At 38.7% G+C, this 21,784-nt stretch overlaps 1 protein-coding gene across 5 annotated transcripts in view; it reads right to left on the bottom strand.

The window, feature by feature from the left end:
* Positions 1-21,784, bottom strand: part of TTC26 (tetratricopeptide repeat domain 26) — a 48,344-nt gene that overhangs the window by 6,326 nt on the left and 20,234 nt on the right. For 4 of the 5 annotated variants that reach the window (XR_006213105.1, XM_007082632.2, XM_042973331.1 and 1 more), the window contains 9 exons: positions 18,753-18,827; positions 14,092-14,194; positions 12,788-12,843; positions 11,419-11,472; positions 10,448-10,511; positions 8,648-8,736; positions 8,350-8,433; positions 6,088-6,157; positions 4,314-4,420 (listed from right to left, as the gene is read on the bottom strand). Coding sequence is in view for 3 of the 5 variants with exons in the window: in XM_007082632.2 (XP_007082694.1) it covers positions 4,314-4,420; positions 6,088-6,157; positions 8,350-8,433; positions 8,648-8,736; positions 10,448-10,511; positions 11,419-11,472; positions 12,788-12,843; positions 14,092-14,194; positions 18,753-18,827 (702 nt within the window). In the remaining 2 variants the exon portion in view is untranslated. Of the gene's footprint in view, positions 1-4,313; positions 4,421-6,087; positions 6,158-8,349; positions 8,434-8,647; positions 8,737-10,447; positions 10,512-11,418; positions 11,473-12,787; positions 12,844-13,452; positions 13,501-14,091; positions 14,195-18,752; positions 18,828-21,784 lie in introns of those variants that run through there. The other variant, XR_006213110.1, reaches the window with a different exon arrangement.

The following is a 21,784-nucleotide window of genomic DNA, read 5'->3' as shown; positions in this document are numbered from 1 at the left end:
AAGACTTTATCTTTATGAATATCATAAATATTCTTCTGTGTCTTGCCTATGTTAAGATGCATCTATATGGCTGGATATAGCTCTAGTCGGTTCATCTTTAAAAATTACTTATTTTGAGGGGCGCCTGGGTGGCGCAGTCGGTTAAGCGTCCGACTTCAGCCAGGTCACGATCTCGCGGTCCGTGAGTTCGAGCCCCGCGTCAGGCTCTGGGCTGATGGCTCGGAGCCTGGAGCCTGTTTCCGATTCTGTGTCTCCCTCTCTCTCTGCCCCTCCCCCGCTCATGCTCTGTCTCTCTCTGTCCCAAAAATAAATAAAAAACGTTGAAAAAAAAATTAAAAAAAAAATTACTTATTTTGAAATAATTCTAGATTTATAGGATGTTTTGGAGATAGTACAAAGAGGTCCCATATACCTTTTTCTTTTCTTTTCTTAAAGATTTTATTTTTAAGTAATCTCTACACCCAACATAGGAATCAAACTCACACTCCCAAGATCAAAGAGACATGCTCTAGCAATTGAGCCAGCCAGGTACTCTAAAACTTCGGGGGTTTTTTTGGTTTGTTTTTTTTGTTTTTTGGTCCCAGGTACCTTTCACCCAAATTCCCCAGTTACAGCTTACTATAGTGCAGTATCACAGTATCTAAAACCAGGAAATTGACATTGCTACAATGTGGGTGTATAGTTCTGTCATTTCATCAAATCTGTAGATTCACGTAACTATCAAGATACAGAACGATTCCATCATCACAAATCTGTCCTACCCTTTTATAGACATGCACACTCCTCTCCCTGTTGATCATCCTTAACTCCCAGCAATCACTAATTTGTTCTACATCTCTATACTTTTCATTTCATGCATGTTATGTATATGAAATCAAGCAGTATGGGACTCTTTTGAGATTAGCTTTTTTCACTCAGCATAATGTCGTTCTTATTCCTTATTAATCCAAGTTATTTTGGCACAGTACAGGGAGTATAGTCAATGGTTCATAATAGCATTGTATGGTGGTAGATAGTAGCTACACTTGTGAGCACAGTATAACATGTAGAGTTGTTGAATCACTGTGTTGTACACCTGAAACTAATGTAACATTATATGTCAACTATACTTCAATTAAAAAAAAAATCCAAGTTACTATGTATATCAGTAGTTGGTTCCTATTACATAACCTTGAAAAAGCAGGAGGCACCTCCACCCAAAGTTTGGTTTGGATGTTGAGAGTGATGATGCCATACACACACCAAGAGAGCATGGAAAGATTTCTTACTTAAATAATTGAGATCTCTGGGAGGAGTAGGGCAGGCCTCTTAAGAGAGAGCAAGAGAACAAATCTCTTAAGAGATTTTTATTGTGGTTGGGGCTGGGGCTGGGATGAGGGTTCCTGAGCACCAGCAGGGGCTCATGTGGTCTGAATCACCTGGTGGCACCAGAGAAGGGAGTACCTAGCTTTTCTTATCATTTTGTCCAGATGTGGGGCACAAGGGGAAGAAGGAAGGGTGAAGCTTAAAAGGTGTCAGCAGTCAAACATCAAGAAAGGCAGTCAGGACTGTCATCACCATTCCTGTTTATTAATAAGCAGTAGTCCATGCCAAACCGGTTTGTTTAACCATTCACTACTGAAGCACATTTGGATTATTTCCAGTTTTTGGTTATTATAAATCAAGCTGCTATTGACATTGGGAATAGGTATTTGTATGGATACAGGTTTCATTTCTGAGACAAATGCCCAGGAGTGTGATTGCTGAGTCATATGGTAAGCATGTGTTTGTTAAACAAATTTCTTAATTCACAGTATATATTTTTTCTGTCCTTTTACTTTCAACCTACCTATATCACTATATTTGAAATGAGTTTCTTGTAAAAAGTACATAGTTGGGTCTTGGTTTCTTATCCACTCTGTCAACATCTCTCTTTTAATTGGTATATTTAGACCATTTACATTTAATGTGATTGACATGTTAGAAGACTTAATTCTGCCATTTTTTTCCCCTATTTGCCCTTTCTATTTTTCCTGGACAAGGACATCTCATACATGTCTCTGTAGTTTGCAGCTGGAGAAAGACATGATTGTGCAATTAGCACAGAGGGAGGACAAAACAGCCTGGGCTTAACCTCTCCAGTCTCCTCCTATACGTATCTATTTCTTGCTTTTTCTATATTGTAGTAAATCTTAGCCATGAGTGTAACTTTGAATCCTCTGAACCCTTCCAGTGACTCACCAAACTAGTGGGTGGTCATGGGACCACTGTGACAGTAGGTAAGACTGAACTGGTTTTTAAGGTCCTTCTCTTCTTTTTAAGGTCATTAACTCCATCTTCCTCTCATCTCCGTAGGGCCTTCTTCCATCAGAAATGCCCCCATTCTCTTGAATCTCTAACCTCCCTGTCCAACAGCTCCTCTGCCTAACGATACTTTAACTCCCTACTCTAAAAACGAACAAACAGGGGCGCCTGGGTGGCTCAGTCGGTTAAGTGTCCGACTTCAACTCAGGTCACGATCTTGCGGTCCGTGGGTTCGTGCCCCGCGTCAGGCTCTGGGCTGATGGCTCAGAGCCTGGAGCCTGCTTCTGATTCTGTGTCTCCCTCTCTCTCTGCCCCTCCCCCATTCATGCTCTGTCTCTCTCTGTCTCAAAAATAAATAAACATTAAAAAATAAAAAATAAACAAGCAAACAAACAAAAACAACCTCTCCCTCCACCTGCAAAAATACTCCCCGCCCCACGTCCTTAACCATGGTTTTCCTTTTAAGTTAGCGTCATGTTTCCCCCCCTTATCCTCAGCATCCATTTCTTTGTGGTCTACGCTCACTGTGTCAGCTTTATAATCTCATTCTCTTCTCTACCCACTATTGTTTTCTCAAGTCTCATGCAGTTCCAACAGGTTGCAGATTTGTCATGCTCCTCCCTAGGCTTTCGATAAAACTGAAACAAGAAAAAGAGGAATGAAAAGCCCTCCCCCCCCCCCCCCGGTTCTTTTCTTTCCTTTATATCCATCAGCATCCTCTGTCTCTTACACTGATTCTTCTATTTCTATGCCTTAAACACTGGTGTCCGTGTGGTTCCTCACCCCATTGGCTGGTTAACCTCACTGTCGCCCACACTCTCCTGCTACTGCTGCCGCCGCCACCACCACCACCACCGCCGCCAACTACTGTTAACTTCTACAACTGTATCTCTAATCCCGACCTCTTACAGGAACACCTGAGCTCCAGGCTCGCCATAATAATTTCCCACAGGTAACATCTCTAGCTGGAGCCCCAAACACACTTCAGATTTAACACATCTACAACTGAACTAAATTCCCGTCTGAATGTTTTCTTTCCCTCTGGTTCCCCTAACTCGCTTAATGTCATTGCCATCTACTAAGTCATGTTAAACATTTTCAAGTTTCCTATGTTTTACAACCTTTTCCATTGGTAGTGACTCACTTTATTTTTGTAATGATTCACTTTGAAATGAGCTGTTATTAATTTAACACTAGTCTAGTGTTACCTAAATATTCCCCAATAGGAACCTCCAGAATGTGAGGTTAATTTGTTAAAAAACTTCTAATCTATAGGATAAGGCCCCAAAGTCCTCCCTCCTTCTCCCTGCCTTTCCAGGTACCCCCCCCCCCACCCCCCGCCCACACACACACATAGCTAGTCTTTTATGAAACCTGATTGCTTCTTATTCTCTTTTCTGGTTCCTTTGTCTCTCCAGTCCACTATTTGCCCCTAAGTATTCCCTAAGGTTTGGTTTGCAACTCTCTTCTCACTTTACTTCCTTACCTAGGTAATCCTGTTTATCAGGGCTTCAATTACTATTGAAATGGTGCTGATTTCTCCAAATCTACGTCTCCAGATATCAGAGGACATTTTTCCTGATCTTCAGAATTAACTTTCCAACTCCCACATGATTATCTCTACCTGGATGATATCTAAAGATTCAGAGTCTTTAGAAATCTAAAACAACCTCTCTAAATCATTGTTTCATATACATTTCATATTTCACTTATATGCATACATATTTGATATGTATATAAAATCGTGAAATGCTGTCTATCTCTGAATTCATATGTTCATAAAAGGGATGACATTTCTTTTTTTTTTTAACATTTTATTTTTAAGTCTTCTCTACACCCAATGTGGGGCTTGAACTCACAACCCTGAGATCAAGAGTTGCATGCTCCTCTGACTGAGCCAGCCAGGAGCCCCAGGGATGACATTTCTGACATGGCCATTTAATCTCTAGGACACCCTGCCCTAATATTTGGCCAGTGTAGCACTGTGTGACTGACCTTCAGTTTTCCCTTTAGGTGTCACTGGGACTCACCTTGTAGCAGTCATTAGCAATGAGCTGTAAGAGGCTAAAGGACTCGCCAGAAGTTTCCATCTTGAGATACAGTTCCCAGGCTAGTCTTGGTTTCTTATTCATTATATCTACAAAAAAAAAAAAAAAAGTTGGGGCATTTATTTATTTATTTGTTAGAGAGAGAAAGAGAGAGAGAAAGAGCATGCAAGCAGGGGAGAGAGAGAAAGAGAGAAAAAAAATCCTAAGCAGACTCCACGCTCAACACAGATCCTGACATGGGGCTGATCCCATGACCCTGAGATCATGACCTGAGCCCAAATCAAGAGTTGGACACTCAACTGGCTGAGCCACCCAGGCGCCCCAGAGTTTTGCCTTTTAAATGTGCAGGAAATACAATTCCGCATCTTGCTATTCTTTGGATTTGGTTCTATGTTCCAAACAGACAAAGGAATGGTAAACAGCCCTTATGTAGAAAGCTTGCAAGGTCATCATTAAGCTGGTTCTCCATCAGAACTCTACCATACGTAAGATATTTAAGTTAGGATTCACAGAATTATGTCTTTTTAGATTGGGTTGATTTCCAGTAGTTCCCACTTTGCTCATCTGCTCAAAAGTCACGTATCATTCATTAAATCCTTCTCATACAGTTTCAGCCTCACTGAGAACATGTGATTGCTGAAATTTTTCTGTGACTTCAAAAACTCTGTGAACATTTTAAATCTGAGTGAAAAAAAAGGAGCAAGGAAAGATAATGAATAGGGGATGACAGACAGACAAAGGTTGTAGGCTACATAGTATTTTAAAAAATTATCGTTTGTGGGATTGAGCCCATGCTGTAGGCACGGACCCCGTTTTAGATTCTTTCTCCCTTTCTCTCTGCCCCTCCCCAGCTCATGCACGTATACACTCTCTCAAAATAAATAAACTTTAAAAACAGATTAAAAAATATGTTTCCGACACATTACCACTTTTCAGGCCTTCATCATAATGAAAAGGTAAAATTAGCCTACTTAACACAGAATACTGTAAACTGAGATTCTGGAAACTTGAACAGGGCTGAAGGAAGAACTTGACACCTTTCAGGACTATTCATGGAGGTCAATGTTGTATGGTAGAACCAACTACAGGGTAAATGTACATAATACGTGTACATGGCCACCCTAACTGAGTAGCATTAATGATGCTTAATTTCAGTGTTTACTCATTCTACAAAAAAAATTAGAAATGTTCACTGTAGGGGTGCCTGGGTGGCTGAGTCGGTTGAGCATCCGACTCATGATTTCAGCTCAGGTCATGATCCTGGGGTCGTGGGATTGAGCTCCATGTCAGGCTCTATGCTGGGCATGAAGCCAGCTTGGGATTCTCTCTCTCTCTCTCTCTCTCTCTCTCTCTCTCTCTCTCTCTCTCTCCATTTGCCCCTCTCCCTGGCTTTCTCTCTTTAAAATAAAAAAAATAAAACAAGGGGCACCTGGGTGGCTCAGTCAGTTGAGCGTCCAACTCTTGATTTTGGCTCAGGTCATGATCTCATGGTCATGATCTCACGATCAAGTCCTGCATCCGCCTCTGCACTGACAGCCTGGAGCCTGCCTGGGATTCTCAGTCTCCCCTCTCTCTTTGTCCCTCCCCTGCTTGTGCTCTTTTTCTCTCTCTCTCTCAAAATAAATAAATAAAATGAAAAAAAAAAAAACCTTAAAAATAAATAAATAAATAAATGTTCACTATAATTTCTATCCAGGAGATTATGCAACAGAGAAGAAAAAGAGGATTCCTCTGTAACATTTAAAAGATGACTCACAGCACCGAGCTAACCAACTGAGGTAAATGTAGTCATTTTTCATCTTCTCACTTTGGATTAAAAGGAAAACCTGTAAGAAGAGGAAAGAAAAGGAATAAACATGAAGATATTTTTGCAATAAAAGTACCTATATGGGCTTGCCTTAGGTTAACACTTAGTGGTAGCCTTACAGACGATCAAATGCTATCCAGACTGCTAAGTAAAGGACAAAACAGGGTGATGTTGACATACTTCTCTCAGTTATTGATCTCACAAGCTGGCAAAAGGCTGGTAAGGATATTTAAGATTTGAACAGAATAACTAACAACTGCATAATACACATTTGTTTAAGAACACCTGACCGTATTACTGGGTAGTAAAACAAGTCTCAACAAATTTTGAAGGACTGGTGTCTTACAGACCACATTATATAGCCACAATACAATTAAGTTAGAAATCAAAATAAAAAGCTTGGGAAAGATAATACACGTATTTGAAAATCATGAAACGCATTTTTTTTTTCATTTTTTAAAAATTTACATCCAAATTAGGATATAGTGCAACAATGATTTCAGGAATAGATTCCTTAATGCCCCTTACCCATTTAGCCCATCCCCCCTCCTACAACCCCTCCGGTAACCCTCAGTTTGTTCTCCATATCTATGGGTCTCTTCTGTTTTGTCCCCCTCCCTGTTTTTATATTATTTTTGTTTCCCTTCCCTTATGTTCATCTGTTTTGTCTCTTAAAGTGCTCATATGAGTGAAGTCATATGATTTTTGTCTTTGTCTGACTGACTAATTTCACTTAGCATAATACCCTCCAGTTCCATCCACGTAGTTGCAAATGGCAAGATTTCTTTCTTTTTGATTGCCAAGTAATACTCCATTGTATATATACCACATCTTCTTTATCCATTCATCCATCGATGGACATTTGGGCTCTTTCCATACTTTGGCTATTGTGGATAGTGCTGCTATAAACATGGGGGTGCATGTGTCCCTTCAAAACAGCACACCTGTATCCCATGGATAAGTGCCTAGTAGTGCAATTGCTAGGTCGTAGGGTAGTTATATTTTTAATTTTTTGAGGAACCTCCATACTGTTTTCCAGAGTGGCTGCACCAGCTTGCATTCCCAATGAAACACATTTTAAATAAAATTTCACAAAGAAGGGGCGCCTGGGTGGCTCAGTCGGTTGAGCGTCTGACTTCGGCTCAGGGCACGATCTCATGGTTTGTGAGTTTGAGCCCCGCATCGGGCTCTGTGTTGACAGCTCAGAGCCTGGAGCCTGCTTCGGATCCTGTGTTTCCCTCTCTCTCTGCCCCTCCCCTACTCATGCTCTGTCTCTCTCTCTCTCTCTCTCTCTCTCTCTCTCAAAAATAAGTAAAGACATTAAAAAAAAATTTCACAAAGAAGACATCATAATGGAAGTTAGGAAAGAATTCGAATTTGAATAATAATAAGTGGAACAATTTGCTAAATAATAACAAAACTGAATTGAATAATTCAACTGAATTGCTTTGAATGATTCAGACAAATTAATCTACAGGGTTAGAAGTCAAAATAGTGGTTAGCCTCCGGGGAAAGAGACGGACTCAAACAAGTAGATGAAGGGATTTCTATGGGGCTAGGGTAATAGTGTTTCGTGATCTGAGTACTGATTATCTGGATATGTTCGCTTTAAAAATTCATCAAGCTGTATACTTTGATTTGATCTGTACAATTTTCTCACTGTATGTTATGCTTTCATAAATGCTATCAAAAAAAGGAAAACAGTACATAGTTACAAAATCTATGTCTATTCATATTTTACTTTTTAATATAACCTAAGAACAAAAGAACTTTTCATAATCCTTTGCCCTTGAACATTGTTTCAGTGACAAAAAGATAACAATGTTTTTATTTTTATCATTTATTTTCAAGTTTTTACTTAAATTCCAGATAGCTAACATATTGTGCAATAGTGATTTTGGAAGCAGAATTTAGTGATTCATCACTTCCATCCAACACCCAGTGCTTACCATGTGCCCTCCTTAATAGCCATCAGGCATTTAGCCCATCCCTGCCTACCTCCCCTCCAGCAACCCTCAGTTTGTGGTCTATAGTTAAGAGTCTGTTTTATGGTTTGCTTCTCTCTCTCTCTTTTTTTTTTTTTTTTTTTTTTCCCCTATGTTTATCCGTTTTGTTTCACTCTGGAAAACAGTATGGAGGTTCCTCAAAAAGTTAAAGCAGACAGTGTTTATAAATAGAAATCATTCAAACGCATCAAAAGCAGATACCCACCTCTTCACCCTCGCTGGTATTGCCTGTTGCAGCTTTGGCTTGGGCATAATTAAAGTTAAAGATGTCATCATTGTAGAAGTAACTCTGGAAAACATCCCAAGAATAGGTCACATTGAGTATTAACATACAAAATATAAAAACATCAGTTATACCAGATAAACTCAAAGATCATTTTAAGGCACGGGCTGACACCACCAACATCACCATTGTAAAAGGGCCATCTCTACGAGTATCTTATCTCTGACACATTATATATAGTATTTTGTATACAAACTCATCTAGAAAATTCTATACTGACCTTAAATGAGTTGAGGTAAATCAAGACATCATCAAATTGCTTAAGCAGAAAGAAACAGGAAGCCATGCACTGCCTCCCGGGTATTGTATCTGAAATGGAATGGGAAAAGGAACCAGGTATATTCATGAAACTGCAAGTTCTCTTTAGCTGAGATTTGAGTCACTTTATAATTCAGAGATAGGAATGTATTCCAAGACCTCTTTCTAGATTCTGAGATTGTAGATTCTGTTCAGTGGACAAAACCCCAGCATAATGGAGGTCACACAGTACTTGAGGGTGACCAATGATCTCTCTTGGGCCTAACTCACAGACTCCAGAATGAACACACGCCCTGCAGGCTACGGTATTCCTCGTATGTTTTCCCACGTCTTTGAGTCTCTCACCCGTTCCAACACGTGCACACTCAACTAATGTGGCTTAGTCTTCACCATCACTTGTCTATAAGACAACCTAGCACTTCCAGATCAAATGGAGAAATAATTTGCCATGGAACCAGCTGGTCCTGATCCTGAACAACTTTCTGTCTGATATCAGATTCCTGTTTGAGATAGTAGAGAAGTAGTGTGACCCCCACCCTTGACACTGGGACTCCTATTCATTCTTGCTCTGTTTAATTTTCCCCCCACAGCACTTATCACAGTCAGATACACCATGTGATCTACTTAATTATTGTGTTTATTGTCTGTCCCACTGGACTGTATGCTCCACAAGGATGGAGGACTTGTTGGTTTTATTTCCTGCTACATCCCCAGCACCTCAATAAAGTTTCTTATATAAATGAATGAAATGAGGAAAGGAAATATTATTCAATAAATGGTCGTGGTGAAACATTTGAAAGAAAATGAATATTCAGGGGTGACAAAAATATTTAACAACCAGTTCACTACGAACACTGTCCACCAGAAAAGATGCTGGCCTTAGACAACTGGTGCAAACAGCCGTACCAGCTCCCACTGGCCAACTCACAGCCCTTCTGATAGCCCTTTCTCAAATCTTACACTCAATCTTGACCAATGAAATCAATACTTAAATTAAGAAAATAAAGCAACAAAACTACTAGTGGGAAATATAAGTGAATATTATATAACTATGGGGGTACGGAAGCATTTTCTAACCTACATACCCATGTATAATATCATCATAAAGAGGTAAACTTAATTGAATAAGATTTAAATATTTTTATATGTGAAAAAATACCACAGGCAAAATTGAAAGGCAAATGACCCGCCAGAAAAAATACCTATGACATGATAAAAGTTGAATGCTTAGAAAGCCCTTGAAAAATCCAGAGAAGTTAACATTTCAAATCAAAACCAGAATCAGGGTGCCTGCGTGGCTCGTTGGTTAAGCGTCCCAACTCTTGACTTCAGCTCGGGTAATGATCTGTTTGTGGGTTTGAACCCTGCATCAGGCTCTGTGCTAACAGCATGGAGCCTGCTTGGGATTCTCTCTCCCTCTCTCTCTGCCCCTCCCCTGCTCACACTCTCCCTCTCTGAGTCAAAATAAATAAAAAATAAACATTAAAAAGAAACAGAATCGAATTTTAAGAACTCTTATGAACTAAAGATTACATTTATTCTCCTCTATTTATATATTCTCTCATCCCACTTTAGTTGAGATGTTGAGAAGAGCTAACCCAATACTCCATCCTGTGTCTCTCCCACAGGACTTCCTACTTTATACTTTTCTTTCAAGCCTGACAGACGTATCTCCGGACAGAGACTCAAACTTCACCAGTCAATATATGAACCAACTCCAACAATTACAAATCATGTGAATGAGTACAGATTTCAGACATACCACACTCACTCGCTGACCCTCCCACCAGCTGGAAGAACTGCTGGGCAATTTTCATATGGTCCCTCTGAAAAACAAAGCAGAGCTGAGAGAGCTGATATAAGCCGAAAATATTTCATTTGTATTATACGTTATGCTTTTAAAATATTTGCCAGGATTTAATATATACCCTTCTTTCAAATCCTCTCCCAAACAAACTAATTCTTATTAGCATAAGCAACTAGAGAATCATAACCTGAAACTGAATTGAAACCAACCCAGGGTCAGATAAAAAAGAGAAAAAAATCTAATTCCCAAATTGTATCCTGAAAGTACCTTCATTGAATGAACTCATTCATTTAGTCATTCATTCACACAATGAACAGATATTTATTGCTCCTTTATCATATATCAGCCCTTGTGGTAGGAGCCATAGTTATAACAAGGAGTATTAAATACACTCATTCATTGATTCAGTGACTATTTAATGCCTATTGTAGAGGGAGCCAGAGATAAAAAGATTTATTTATATCTATTTTGTTCCAAAAAGAATGTAATGTGCCATATTCGTATGAATAAGTACTTAATTTTGGGCAGTGCTTATAAAAAGTCTTTGCCAAAGCAACAATTATCCCCATTTTACAGATGCCAAGATTACAGCTCAGAGGTGTGCAAGGTTAATGCAACTCACTGAAAGTAAGAATGAAGATGTGCGATGATTTGCAGTTGTTATTAGGTATAAACACACTGCTTAAAAATGGGGCTTTTAAAAGATGAAGCAACAATTCTTAGGCTGAAAGATTTCTTTTTTTGGTCTTTAAATAACATAGAATTCTTTTTACAATGGATTCTACGTTGGGGGATATGGAGGAACGAAAGGAACTGCAAATGAGCCTAATCGTAAGCTTATTGCTGGCTGAACTTGAACGTTCACTTTGATCTTTTCCACAACAGTGTAACTGCAGACTGTACATTACCAGTGATTTCCTACTTACCGAACCCATTTCCTGGCCAAGAGCTGCATTGACCACTCCTTTGAGGATATACTCCTGGCAACATGGAATAACACTAATTACTGTTAAGAGAATGTGTAACTATGAGATGTCTTCCAAATTAATTTCAACTTAATACTCTCAATATATTATCAAAAGTTACCCAGAGTCACTTTTCTCTTTTCCATCCTTGGCTTGAATGAAAGAATTAGGAGACTTTGATTTGGTTTTCAGGAAAGTGTCCATATAACAGAATTCACCATATTTGTAAATTCTCAATCTTAAGCAGAAAAACTCAGTGGAAACTTTAAGTTTTATTTGAACTCAATGGAAAAAATTAACAATAAAATATTTATGTAATAATTTTTATCACCTTATTAGCCCCTGCCATTGTTCATAACAACAACATACACATTAGTTTCTCTTTTCAATAATACAATAACTTTGTTTTCATAATAATCTTTTTCCTCAAAAAACAAAAAAGTATCCTGTAATTTCCATTTGTAAGGTATTCTCTCTTTTGGAGTCCTGAGACCTCACCTTCATCCCTTTCAGACATGGTTCTTTTCTTTAATAGACACCTTTTTTAGCAGCTTTATCAATTTTTTATGTAGGTACTATTTTTATTTAAGAGGGCTCATAAAAAGAACACAAAAGATGCCAAAGCTTTTATTTTTTTATTTGAGAGAGAGAGAGAGAGAGAGCGAGCATGAGTGGGGTGGAGGGGCAAAGAGAGAGAGAGAATCCTAAGCAGGCTCCACACTCAGCATGGAGCCCAATGTGGGACTCAACACAATGACCTTGGGATCATAACCTGAGTTGAAATAAAGAGTTGGAAGCTCAACCAGCTAAGCCACCCAGGCATCCCAATGCTGAAGCTTTTAATACACTTGAGAACTATACCTGCTTGGATTTCATAGGGTCTAGAAACATTTTCAGTCTTTCATTCAATAAGTACAATGTCTACAACATACTTGTGTACATAGTGTTGGAAATCCAAATAGACAATGGTCCCTGACTGCAAAGAGCTAACAATCTAGTAGGGGAAAGACAAATTACAAACAATTATACTAGTGAGATAAGTTTCTTTCTATACCTTGCTGTTAGTTCCATTGTAATCCTAGATTTAGGTTTTTTCACACCTCAACCCTTTTGAGGAAATGACCACATATAAGGGAGTTTAAAAACATAAAAAATCCAGAATATTCATTCTCATATCAAAAGTCTCACAGGACATTCCTAGATCAATATATATGGTCTTCCCTGAGCTTCTACAAGCAGGGATCTTCTCTAATATGCCTTCTTGCTACCTTTCTGAAATTCTGCTTTCAACAGAAGTTGGTTAGTAAAATGGTAACACATTTTCAATTACCTGAGGAGTAGTAGGTTCCAGATCCTTAATTAAGTTATAAGCTTCTTGAACATCATCTGAAATACAAGAAATAAGTAGCTATACTAGTCTATATTCCAGCAAACTCTTCTGAAATAGTCCCAAAAACATACGGTCCTTCAGTACTCAAACGTTCATGGGAAGTATGAGTTGTTTTATCTGTCTTCTAACTCTCCATCAAGTTCAATGTGGAGTAATTATCTTAAGGATAACCAAAATATCTTAGGAGACCCATAAGCCATGAAGCACCTAAAAAAGGGTTCAAGCTAAGAATATGGACTATTATATACCAATGGCATTGTAATTATACAAGAAAAACAACCGATTTTTTAAAAGAGAATATATATTAAGTTATATTAAGTATGTACGAGTGAAATGACATGAAGTCTGGGATTTGCTGTAGGGGGAGTATGGATGAAAAAATAACGGCAATATCTTGAAGACTGTTGAAGCTGGAATGAATACTTGGCTGTTCGTTTTGGGCATTTATACTATTTACTTTTGCTTAGTTTGAAATTTTTTATAATAAAAATTAATTTATAAAACACATACGATATTTAATTCCTGTCCAAAAGCCTACTTCATTGAGCTTATATATCAGATAGAACTGTTGACACGTTCATGTTCTTATTTTAATAAACACTTACATTTTCCTCGATGAGGAATATGTTGTCTGGTTGGTTTCTACCATGCACCTAAAAAGGCCCACACTGTTAGTCCGAGGTCCTTGACACAGCGCCACCACCAATGCATGGTAGCTCCTATCCTGCACTCATCACTGTTAGGTAAAAGACTGCTTTAGGCATGTGTCTACAATTTTAACCTTACTTAAGGGCAGTCAATGTCCATTCTCTTTGAATCATAATATTTCTCATAAGAAGCTGCAGGTAGAAAGAAACAGAAAGCAGACAACTAGACTAAATAAAAAATAGTTAATGACAAAGACTCAAGAAAACGTGGATGTACACTATACACAGGGGAACACTAGAAAAATAACTGTAAGGAAGAGGAAGGAAAAACGATGGAAAAACTGAAATAGATGGGTAGAGAACAAAAGACAGAAAAATAAAAGGAAGAAAGAAAAACAGAATGAGGGAGAAGGTTGGAGGCAAGAGAAAAGGTACGACAACAAATAAGCACCAATAAATTTGTTCTATCCTATGAACCTGCCGCAAATACATTTTTGGAAGTATTTTGGATTTTAAAAGTTAAGCAACTAGCTCAATCAGAGATTAAATGTTCTACCGTATCTCGTTGTAAGCAAGACCAAGACAAATTTTTCTTACCTTGACGAAGGTAGTAAATCACTAAGTTTAACCGAGCTTCAGGAATGACATCAACCAGGGGAGGCAAAACCTGCAAAGCCCCTTCACCTCCTCGGAAAACAACCTAACGACAGAAAAAGTCCATTATTATGGCAATAAGCATGAATGCACTTACTGGGGAAATGTGTAAGGAGCTGCCACTTATAACTCAGTTATTCTTTGAAAAGATGAATATATTTTTGAAGCTCTCAGTATACACACGACTTTGACCTTTTTGAAAAAAGCCATTATCTAAATTATAATAAGTGTAAGCAACAGAATAAAGGCATACGCCTATTGCATACGTTTCCTTTTCATAAGAACTACAGAAAACTCTTAAAGTATCCAATAGTCAATAATAAAACATTTTCTAGACAAATATTCTATATCAAAAACTCCAGGAAGGAATTTATATAACCTTTTTGAGCCTTTTTCTTCATTATAAGGATTGAATGAGATCAAGAGGGGTAAATGTGTGGTACATAGTAGGTAACATTTAATGAATTGCATAAATAGTAGCGCCTACTGTTTGTCTGGGATTGTAGTAAGCACTGGCGTTGCAGCAAGAACAAGTCACTTCCTTGTCATTATAACACAGCTACACTCAAGTGGGGAGAGAGCCTCAAACAGCAAACACATAAGAATAGTGTCATATGCTAATGACAACGGCTAAAACAAAAATACTATCTGAGAGAGCAGTTTTATGCACTGTAGTTTACCCAGAGCCTAGCACAGTGTCTGGCACATAGCAAGCTGTTTCATAAATAACTACACAGAGATCGAGGCCATCAGGCATGAGCTACCCAATCTCTGCTTTCTACCTCAAAAATATCCATTTGGTTTCTTTCTTGATTCTTCCTTATCTGAGATGTTCCCTTCTTTTGCCAAGATTAATTCTTTCATCTAGTTTCTTGATTTCATGACTTCAAAAAAATTAATTCTAGTACAGTTAACATCAGGTGTACAATATGGTGATTCAACTATTCTATACATTACTCAGTGCTCATCATGACAAGTGTACTCTTAATCCCCTTCACATGTTTCAACCATCCCCCCACTCATCTCCCCTCTGGTAATCAGCTATTTGTTCTCTACAGTCAAGAGTCTGTTTTTTGGTTGGTCTCTTTTTTTCTTTGTTCATTTGTTTTATTTCTTAAATTCCACATATGACTGAAATCATACGGTGTCTTTCTCAGACTTATTTCATTTGACTTCATACACTCTAGCTCCATCCATGTACCCCAAATGGCAAGATTTCACTCTTTTTATGGCTGAGTAATATTCCATTGTGTGTCTGTGGATTTGCTGTAGGGGGAGCAAAAGAATGAAACTGGACCATTTTCTTACACCAAAAGTAAACTCAAATGGATTAAGAACCTAAATATGACACCTGAAACCATAAACATCCTAAAAGAGAGCACAGGAAGTAGTTTCTCACATTGGCCATAGTAGCATTTTTCTAGATATGTCTTCTGTAGTAAGGGCAACAAAAGCACACAAATATATATGTATTCATTCACCTATTGATTGACACTTGGAGTGCTTCCATAATTTGGCTATTATAAATAATTCTGCAATAAATATAGGGGTACATATATAATTTTGAATATTTTCATGTTTTTCGTGTTCTTTGAGTAAACACCCAGTGGAATCCAGTGGAATTCTGGATCACATGGTAAATCTATTTTTAATTTTTCGAGGAATCCCCATACTCTTTTCCACAGTGCACCAATTTCATTCCCATTAACAGTGCACACGGGTTCCTTTTTCTCCACATTCTCACCAACACTTGTTACTTCCTGTGTTTTTTATTTTAGCCATTCTAGCAGGTGTGAGGTGATATCTCATTGTGGTTTTGATTTGCATTTTCCTGATGATGAATGATGTTAAGCATCTTCTCATGTCTGTTGGCAATTTGGATGTCTTCTTTGGAGAAATGTCTGTTCATGTCTTCTGCCCATTTTTTAATTATCGGATTGGTTTTTTTGGTGTTGAGTTGTGTAAGTGGTTTTTTTTTTTGTTTTTTGTTTTGTTTTGTTTTGTTTTTGAGAGAGAGAGAAAGAACACGAGTGGAGTAGGTGCAGAAAGAGACAGAGAAAGAATTCCAAGCAGGCTATGTGCTGTCGAACAGAGCCCCATGTGGGGCTCAAACTCACTAACTGTGACATCATGACCTGAGCCGAGATCAAGAGGCAGATGCTTAACCGAATGAGCCACCCAAACGCCCCAAGTTGTATAAGTTTTTTATACATTTTGGATACTGACCCCTTATCAGATGTCATTTGCAAATATCTTTTCCCACTCTGCAGGTTGTTTTTGTGTTTTGTTGATTGTTTCCTTGGCTGGGCAGAACTTTTAATTTTGATGTTAGTCCTAACTGGTTTTTTTTTTTTTTTTTTTTTTTTTTTTGCTTTTGTTGCCCTTACCACAGAAGACATATCTAGAAAAATGCTACTATGGCCAATGTGAGAAATTACTGCCTGTGCTCTCTTTTAGGATGTTTATGGTTTCAGGTGTCATATTTATGTTCTTAATCCATTTGAGTTTACTTTTGGTGTAAGAAAATGGTCCAGTTTCATTCTTTTGCATGTAGCTGTCTGATTCACCCAACACCATTCGTTGAAAAGACTGTCTTTTTCCCATTTCATATTCCTGCCTCCTTTGTTGAAGACTCATTGATCATATAATTGTGGGTTTATTTCTGGCCCTTCTATTCTGTTCCATTGATCTGTGTCTACTTTTATGCCAATACCATACTATTTTGATTACTACATCTTTGCAGTATATCTTGAAATCTGGGTTTGTGATATCTCCAGTTTTGTTCCTCTTTTTCAAGATTACTTTGGCCATTCAGGATCTCTTACGGTTCCATACAAATTTTAGGATTGTTTGCTCTGGTTCTGTGACAAATGCTGTTGGTATTCTGAAAGGGATTGCATTAAATGTATAGGTTGCTCCGGGTAGTATGGGGCATTTTAACATTTGTTCTCCCAATCCAGGGATCTCAGGATGTTTTAGTCAACCTGGATCTTGTTTCTCTATTAATTATTCTATCTTCATTACTCCTGGTCCTACTTCTCAACTTTAAACATGCACAAGAGTTTTTGCTCTCTTGAAAAATCTTCCTCCCTCTGGATAGTGCCCTATTTTTTTCCTTTCTTTCAGTACCACAGTTCAAAAGTGTGTGGCTTTACTGCTTCAACTTTATTATCCTCTTACTCCTTAACCTCCTGCTTTCAGCACACTAGTAAACTTACTCTCACAAGTCACAAATTAACTCCTTTAACCAAATTCAATGGACTCTTCTGCCCAATGATGCTTCTGCAGTTTGGACTGATGGCCATAGCATGATCACAAAAACATGATTTACTAAATGTGTACTAAGTGCTAGATATTGTGCAAAGCATCTTACACACGTTACGTCATTTGGTCCTCACAAGAAAATACGGTAGGCACTGTAATTTCCCCTGTGGAACACCTGAGAACACTGAGTCTCAACAATGCTAAGTGACTCACCCAAAGGTCCAAAGCTAGTACATGGAATAGGCTGATTTTGACCTCAAGTCTGACCGCAAAAGCCAATGCTCATAACAACCATTTATATTCTGTAGTAATTTTAGACTTTGTTTTAAATTATAAAAGTATTATATGTTCAAAGGGGGAAAACTTATATATTACAAACGGAAAATTTCTGTATTCTCATTTCTCTCTTTAATCCCACTCTCAGAAGAGAGTCCCTATTTACTAGCTGACATAATCCTTCCAGTCATATATACATATGGTGCTTCCTTACTCTGGCTGCACATTATATCCATCTGGGAAGCTTTTAAGAAAAGCTCCTTAAATACAGATGCTTTCAAAATAATATAAAAACAGGGAGGAGGACAAAACATAAGAGACTCCTAAATATGGAGAACAAACAGAGGGTTACTGGAGGGATTGTGGGGGGGATGGGCTAAATGGGTAAGGGGCACTAAGGAATCTATTCCTGAAATCATTGTTGTACTATATGCTAACTAACTTGGATGTAAATTTAAAAAATAAATTAAATTTTGGGCGTCTGGGTGGCTCAGTCGGTTAAGCGTCCGACTTCAGCTCAGGTCATGATCTCACACTCCGTGAGTTTGAGCCTTGCGTCGGGCTCTGTGCTGACAGCTCAGAGCCTGGAGCCTGCTTCAGAGTCTGTGTCTCCCCCTCTCTCTGCCCCTCCCCTGCTCATGCTCTGTCTCTCTCTGTCTCAAAAATAAATTTAAAAACATTAAAAAATTAAAAACAAAAACAAACAAACAAAAAAAAACAAAGATGGACTCGAGTTTGACTTTCGCCAGAAAATCCTTCCAATCATTGTAATCCACAAGGATAGATGTTCCTTGGTCTTGGCCAACAAAATGAACCCTTGGACTTATACTGCCTTGCACTTCTTTCTAAATGTTATATATGTCTTACTGCCCTCCCAGTAAGGGTTTCCTTGAGGAGAGGACCTCATATCTAAAACTTATGTTCTCTCTCCCATAGCAAGGAGGAGTTCACTCGGAGTAGAGAAGTATTTGCTGCAATATCTCCCTTCACGTATCCTTCTAACTGCTTTGATATACCAAAGTAGGATTAAGACTCAATTCAGTCACGATGATAGTGCTATTCACCAGATTGTGCCTGATGAGTTCTTTAGCAAATTCAAAGGAAGAAGAAGCGTTGTCCATCAAGCTTTTGAGTTCTGCCTGAAATTGAAAAAGGAAAGGCTTAGGAAAACGCAAGTATACAGTCCTTACACCACATATTTTTACAACGTTTTATAGTTTACAAGGAATTTAACACACTATTTCATTTGTTTCTCAGGACTCTGAGAGTCAGTGTGATTATTATCCTCATTTTACAGATGAGAACATCAAGGCTTATAAACATTACATGACTTGAACCTTCCAATAAGCAGCAAGTTTGAAACTGGTCAACCCAAGCCTGAAGACTTCTACTTTGCAGAGCCAAAGGTGATAAAGGAGCTAAGTTTTTCACAACTGAGGTTGATTCTTCAATGTGATCATTCCACCTATACCCTGAACTCTCATAGTACCTCCTTCCTGCTGAACTGGCCTTTACTTACATACCATAATTAAAATACCTTCTCCTATTATTTATTAGACCTATCAGATCTCTTCTGTATTCTCTCACCCTTTTAGCTCCCCATAGAACAAATGGTCAACCATTTCTAGCATTCTCACTAACACCCTCGATTCCCTTAGCCCTTCCTCAGCTTTCTGTTGTTCCTGACTTGCCAATCCATAATTTTGAGTAATCTTCCTCTCCTCCTTTTTCTACTTCCATCAGTAGGTAGCTAACCTTTTCAGGATAAAATAATTAAATTTTTAAAAATTTTATTTTAGAGACAGAGAGAGAGCAAGCAGGGGAGAGGGGCAGAGGGCTGAGGAGGGAGAGGGAAGGAGGGAGGGATGGAGAGGGGGAGAGACAGAGAGAGAGAGAGAGAGAGAGAGAGAGAGAGAGAGAGAGAGAGAGAGAATATCTTAAGCAGGCTCCATGCTAAGCGCAGAGCCTGATGTGGGGCTCGATCCCCTGACCCTGGGATCATGATCAGAGCCGAAATCAACAGACGCTCAACCAACCGAGCCACCCAGGCTCCCCACTATTTAAATTCTCGATTGTTCTCACTAACCACTACAAACTTGCTCTACTTGATCTCATATGGGATTGTGCATCTACCTCAGCAACACTTTTATTAATCCCTTCTTTTGTCCATAGCAGCAATTCTAAAGTGTTTGGTAATATTAGGTTAGATCAGCAATTTTCAAGCTTTTTGATCTCAAGATCTTTTTTATAGTCTTAAAAATTATTAAGGATCCTAAAGAGCTTTTGTTTACATGGGTTATAGCCCACATCAATAGCGCACACTACAATATACATTGTATTAGAAATTAAAACAGAAATTTTAAATTATTCAATTAATCAAAAATAATAATAAAACCACTATATATTAACATAAATATATTTCATTAAGAAAACTGCATTTAGGGGCGCCTGGATGGCTCAGTCAGTTGAGCGTCCGACTTTGGCTAAGGTCATGATCTTACGGTTCGTGAGTTTTGAGTCCCACGTAGGGCTCTATGCTGACAGCTCAGAGCCGGAAGCCTCCGTTGGATTCTGTGTCTCTCCCTTTCTCTCCTCATTCATGCTCTTTCTCTCTCAAAAATAAATAAACATTTTTAAAAATCGCATGTAGGGGTGCCTGGGTGGTTCAGCCAGCTTAGTGTCGAATTCTAGGTTTCGGCTCAGGTCATGATCTTGCAATTTTGTGAGTTCAACCCCGATGTGGGGCTCTGTGCTGGCAGCACAGAGCCTTCTTGGAATACTCTCTCTCTGCCCCTTCCCCCACTCACGCTGTCTCTGTCTCTCTCAAAATAAATAAATAAACTTAAAAAAAATCCTTGCATTTACCACTGCAAAAATTTAGTGAGAAGAGTAGTACTGTTCCATAAATTTTTGCAAATCTCTTTCATGTCAGGCTTAAAAGAGGACAGCTAGCTTGGCATGTCTGTATCTGCATTGGATCTATTTTGAAATCACGTCGTCTCTGGAAAACTTCAGTGCACACTTGAGCAAATGAAAGTGAAAAAAGAAAATCTTTTAGTAAGATGAGGATAGTTCTGATTCAGGCAGGACCAGCCAGAACTCAGGGGAAGGCAAGTGAGATGCCTAGGGCACAAGATTTAAAACAGTACTCACTGGGGTGCCTGGGTGACTCAGTTCGTTGAGCATCTGACTTGGGCTCCGGTCATGATCTCACAGCTCTGTGAGTTTGAGCCCCGCATCGGGCTCTGTGCTGACGGCTCGGAGCCTGGAGCCTGCTTCGGATTCTGTGTCTCCCTCTCTCTCTGCCCCTAACCCACTTGCATTCTGTCTCTGTCTCTCTCAAAAATAAATAAACATTTAAAAAATTAAAAAAAAAAATAAAGCAGCACTCACTGCACAAGCAAAGATGTCTAACACCATTAGTCATCAGAGAAATGCCAATCAAAACCACAATGAGATTCCACTTCACATCCAACAGGATGGCTAGCATAAAAAAGGCAGATAATAACTGTTGGCAAGGATATAGAGAAACTGAAACTCCTACATACGGCTGGTGTGAATGTAAACTTGTACAGTTACTTTGTAAAACAGTCTGGCAGTCCCCTTAATTAAATAGAGAGTTCCATATAACCCAGCAATTCCTCTTCTAGGCATGTACCCAAGACAAGTGGAAACAGGTCCAAAACATGTCCAAAAACACGTACACAAATGCTCATAACAGCATTATTCATAATAGGAAGCGGAAACAACCCAAATGTCTATCAGCTGATGAATGGAAAAATAAAATGAAATATATCCACACAATAGAATATTATTTGCTCATAAAAACAAATGAAATAGTAATACATGCTACAGCATGATGAACTTTATAAACGTTATACTAAATAAAAGAAGATAATCATAAAAGTTCACATGTGGGCGCCTAGATGGCTGGTTGGCTGAGCATCCAACTCTTGACTTTGGCTCTGGTCACGATCCCAGGGTCATGGGATCGGGCCCCATGTCAGGCTCTGGGCTGAGTGTGGAGTCTGCTTAAGACTCTCATTCTCTCTCTCCCCTCCCCCGCTCTCTCAAATTAAAAAATTTTTTAAATTTT

This window comes from Panthera tigris, chromosome A2 (genome assembly GCF_018350195.1).
Source record: "Panthera tigris isolate Pti1 chromosome A2, P.tigris_Pti1_mat1.1, whole genome shotgun sequence".
NCBI classification, from domain to species: domain Eukaryota; kingdom Metazoa; phylum Chordata; class Mammalia; order Carnivora; family Felidae; genus Panthera; species Panthera tigris.
This window is presented reverse-complemented; position numbering and strand designations above follow the sequence as displayed.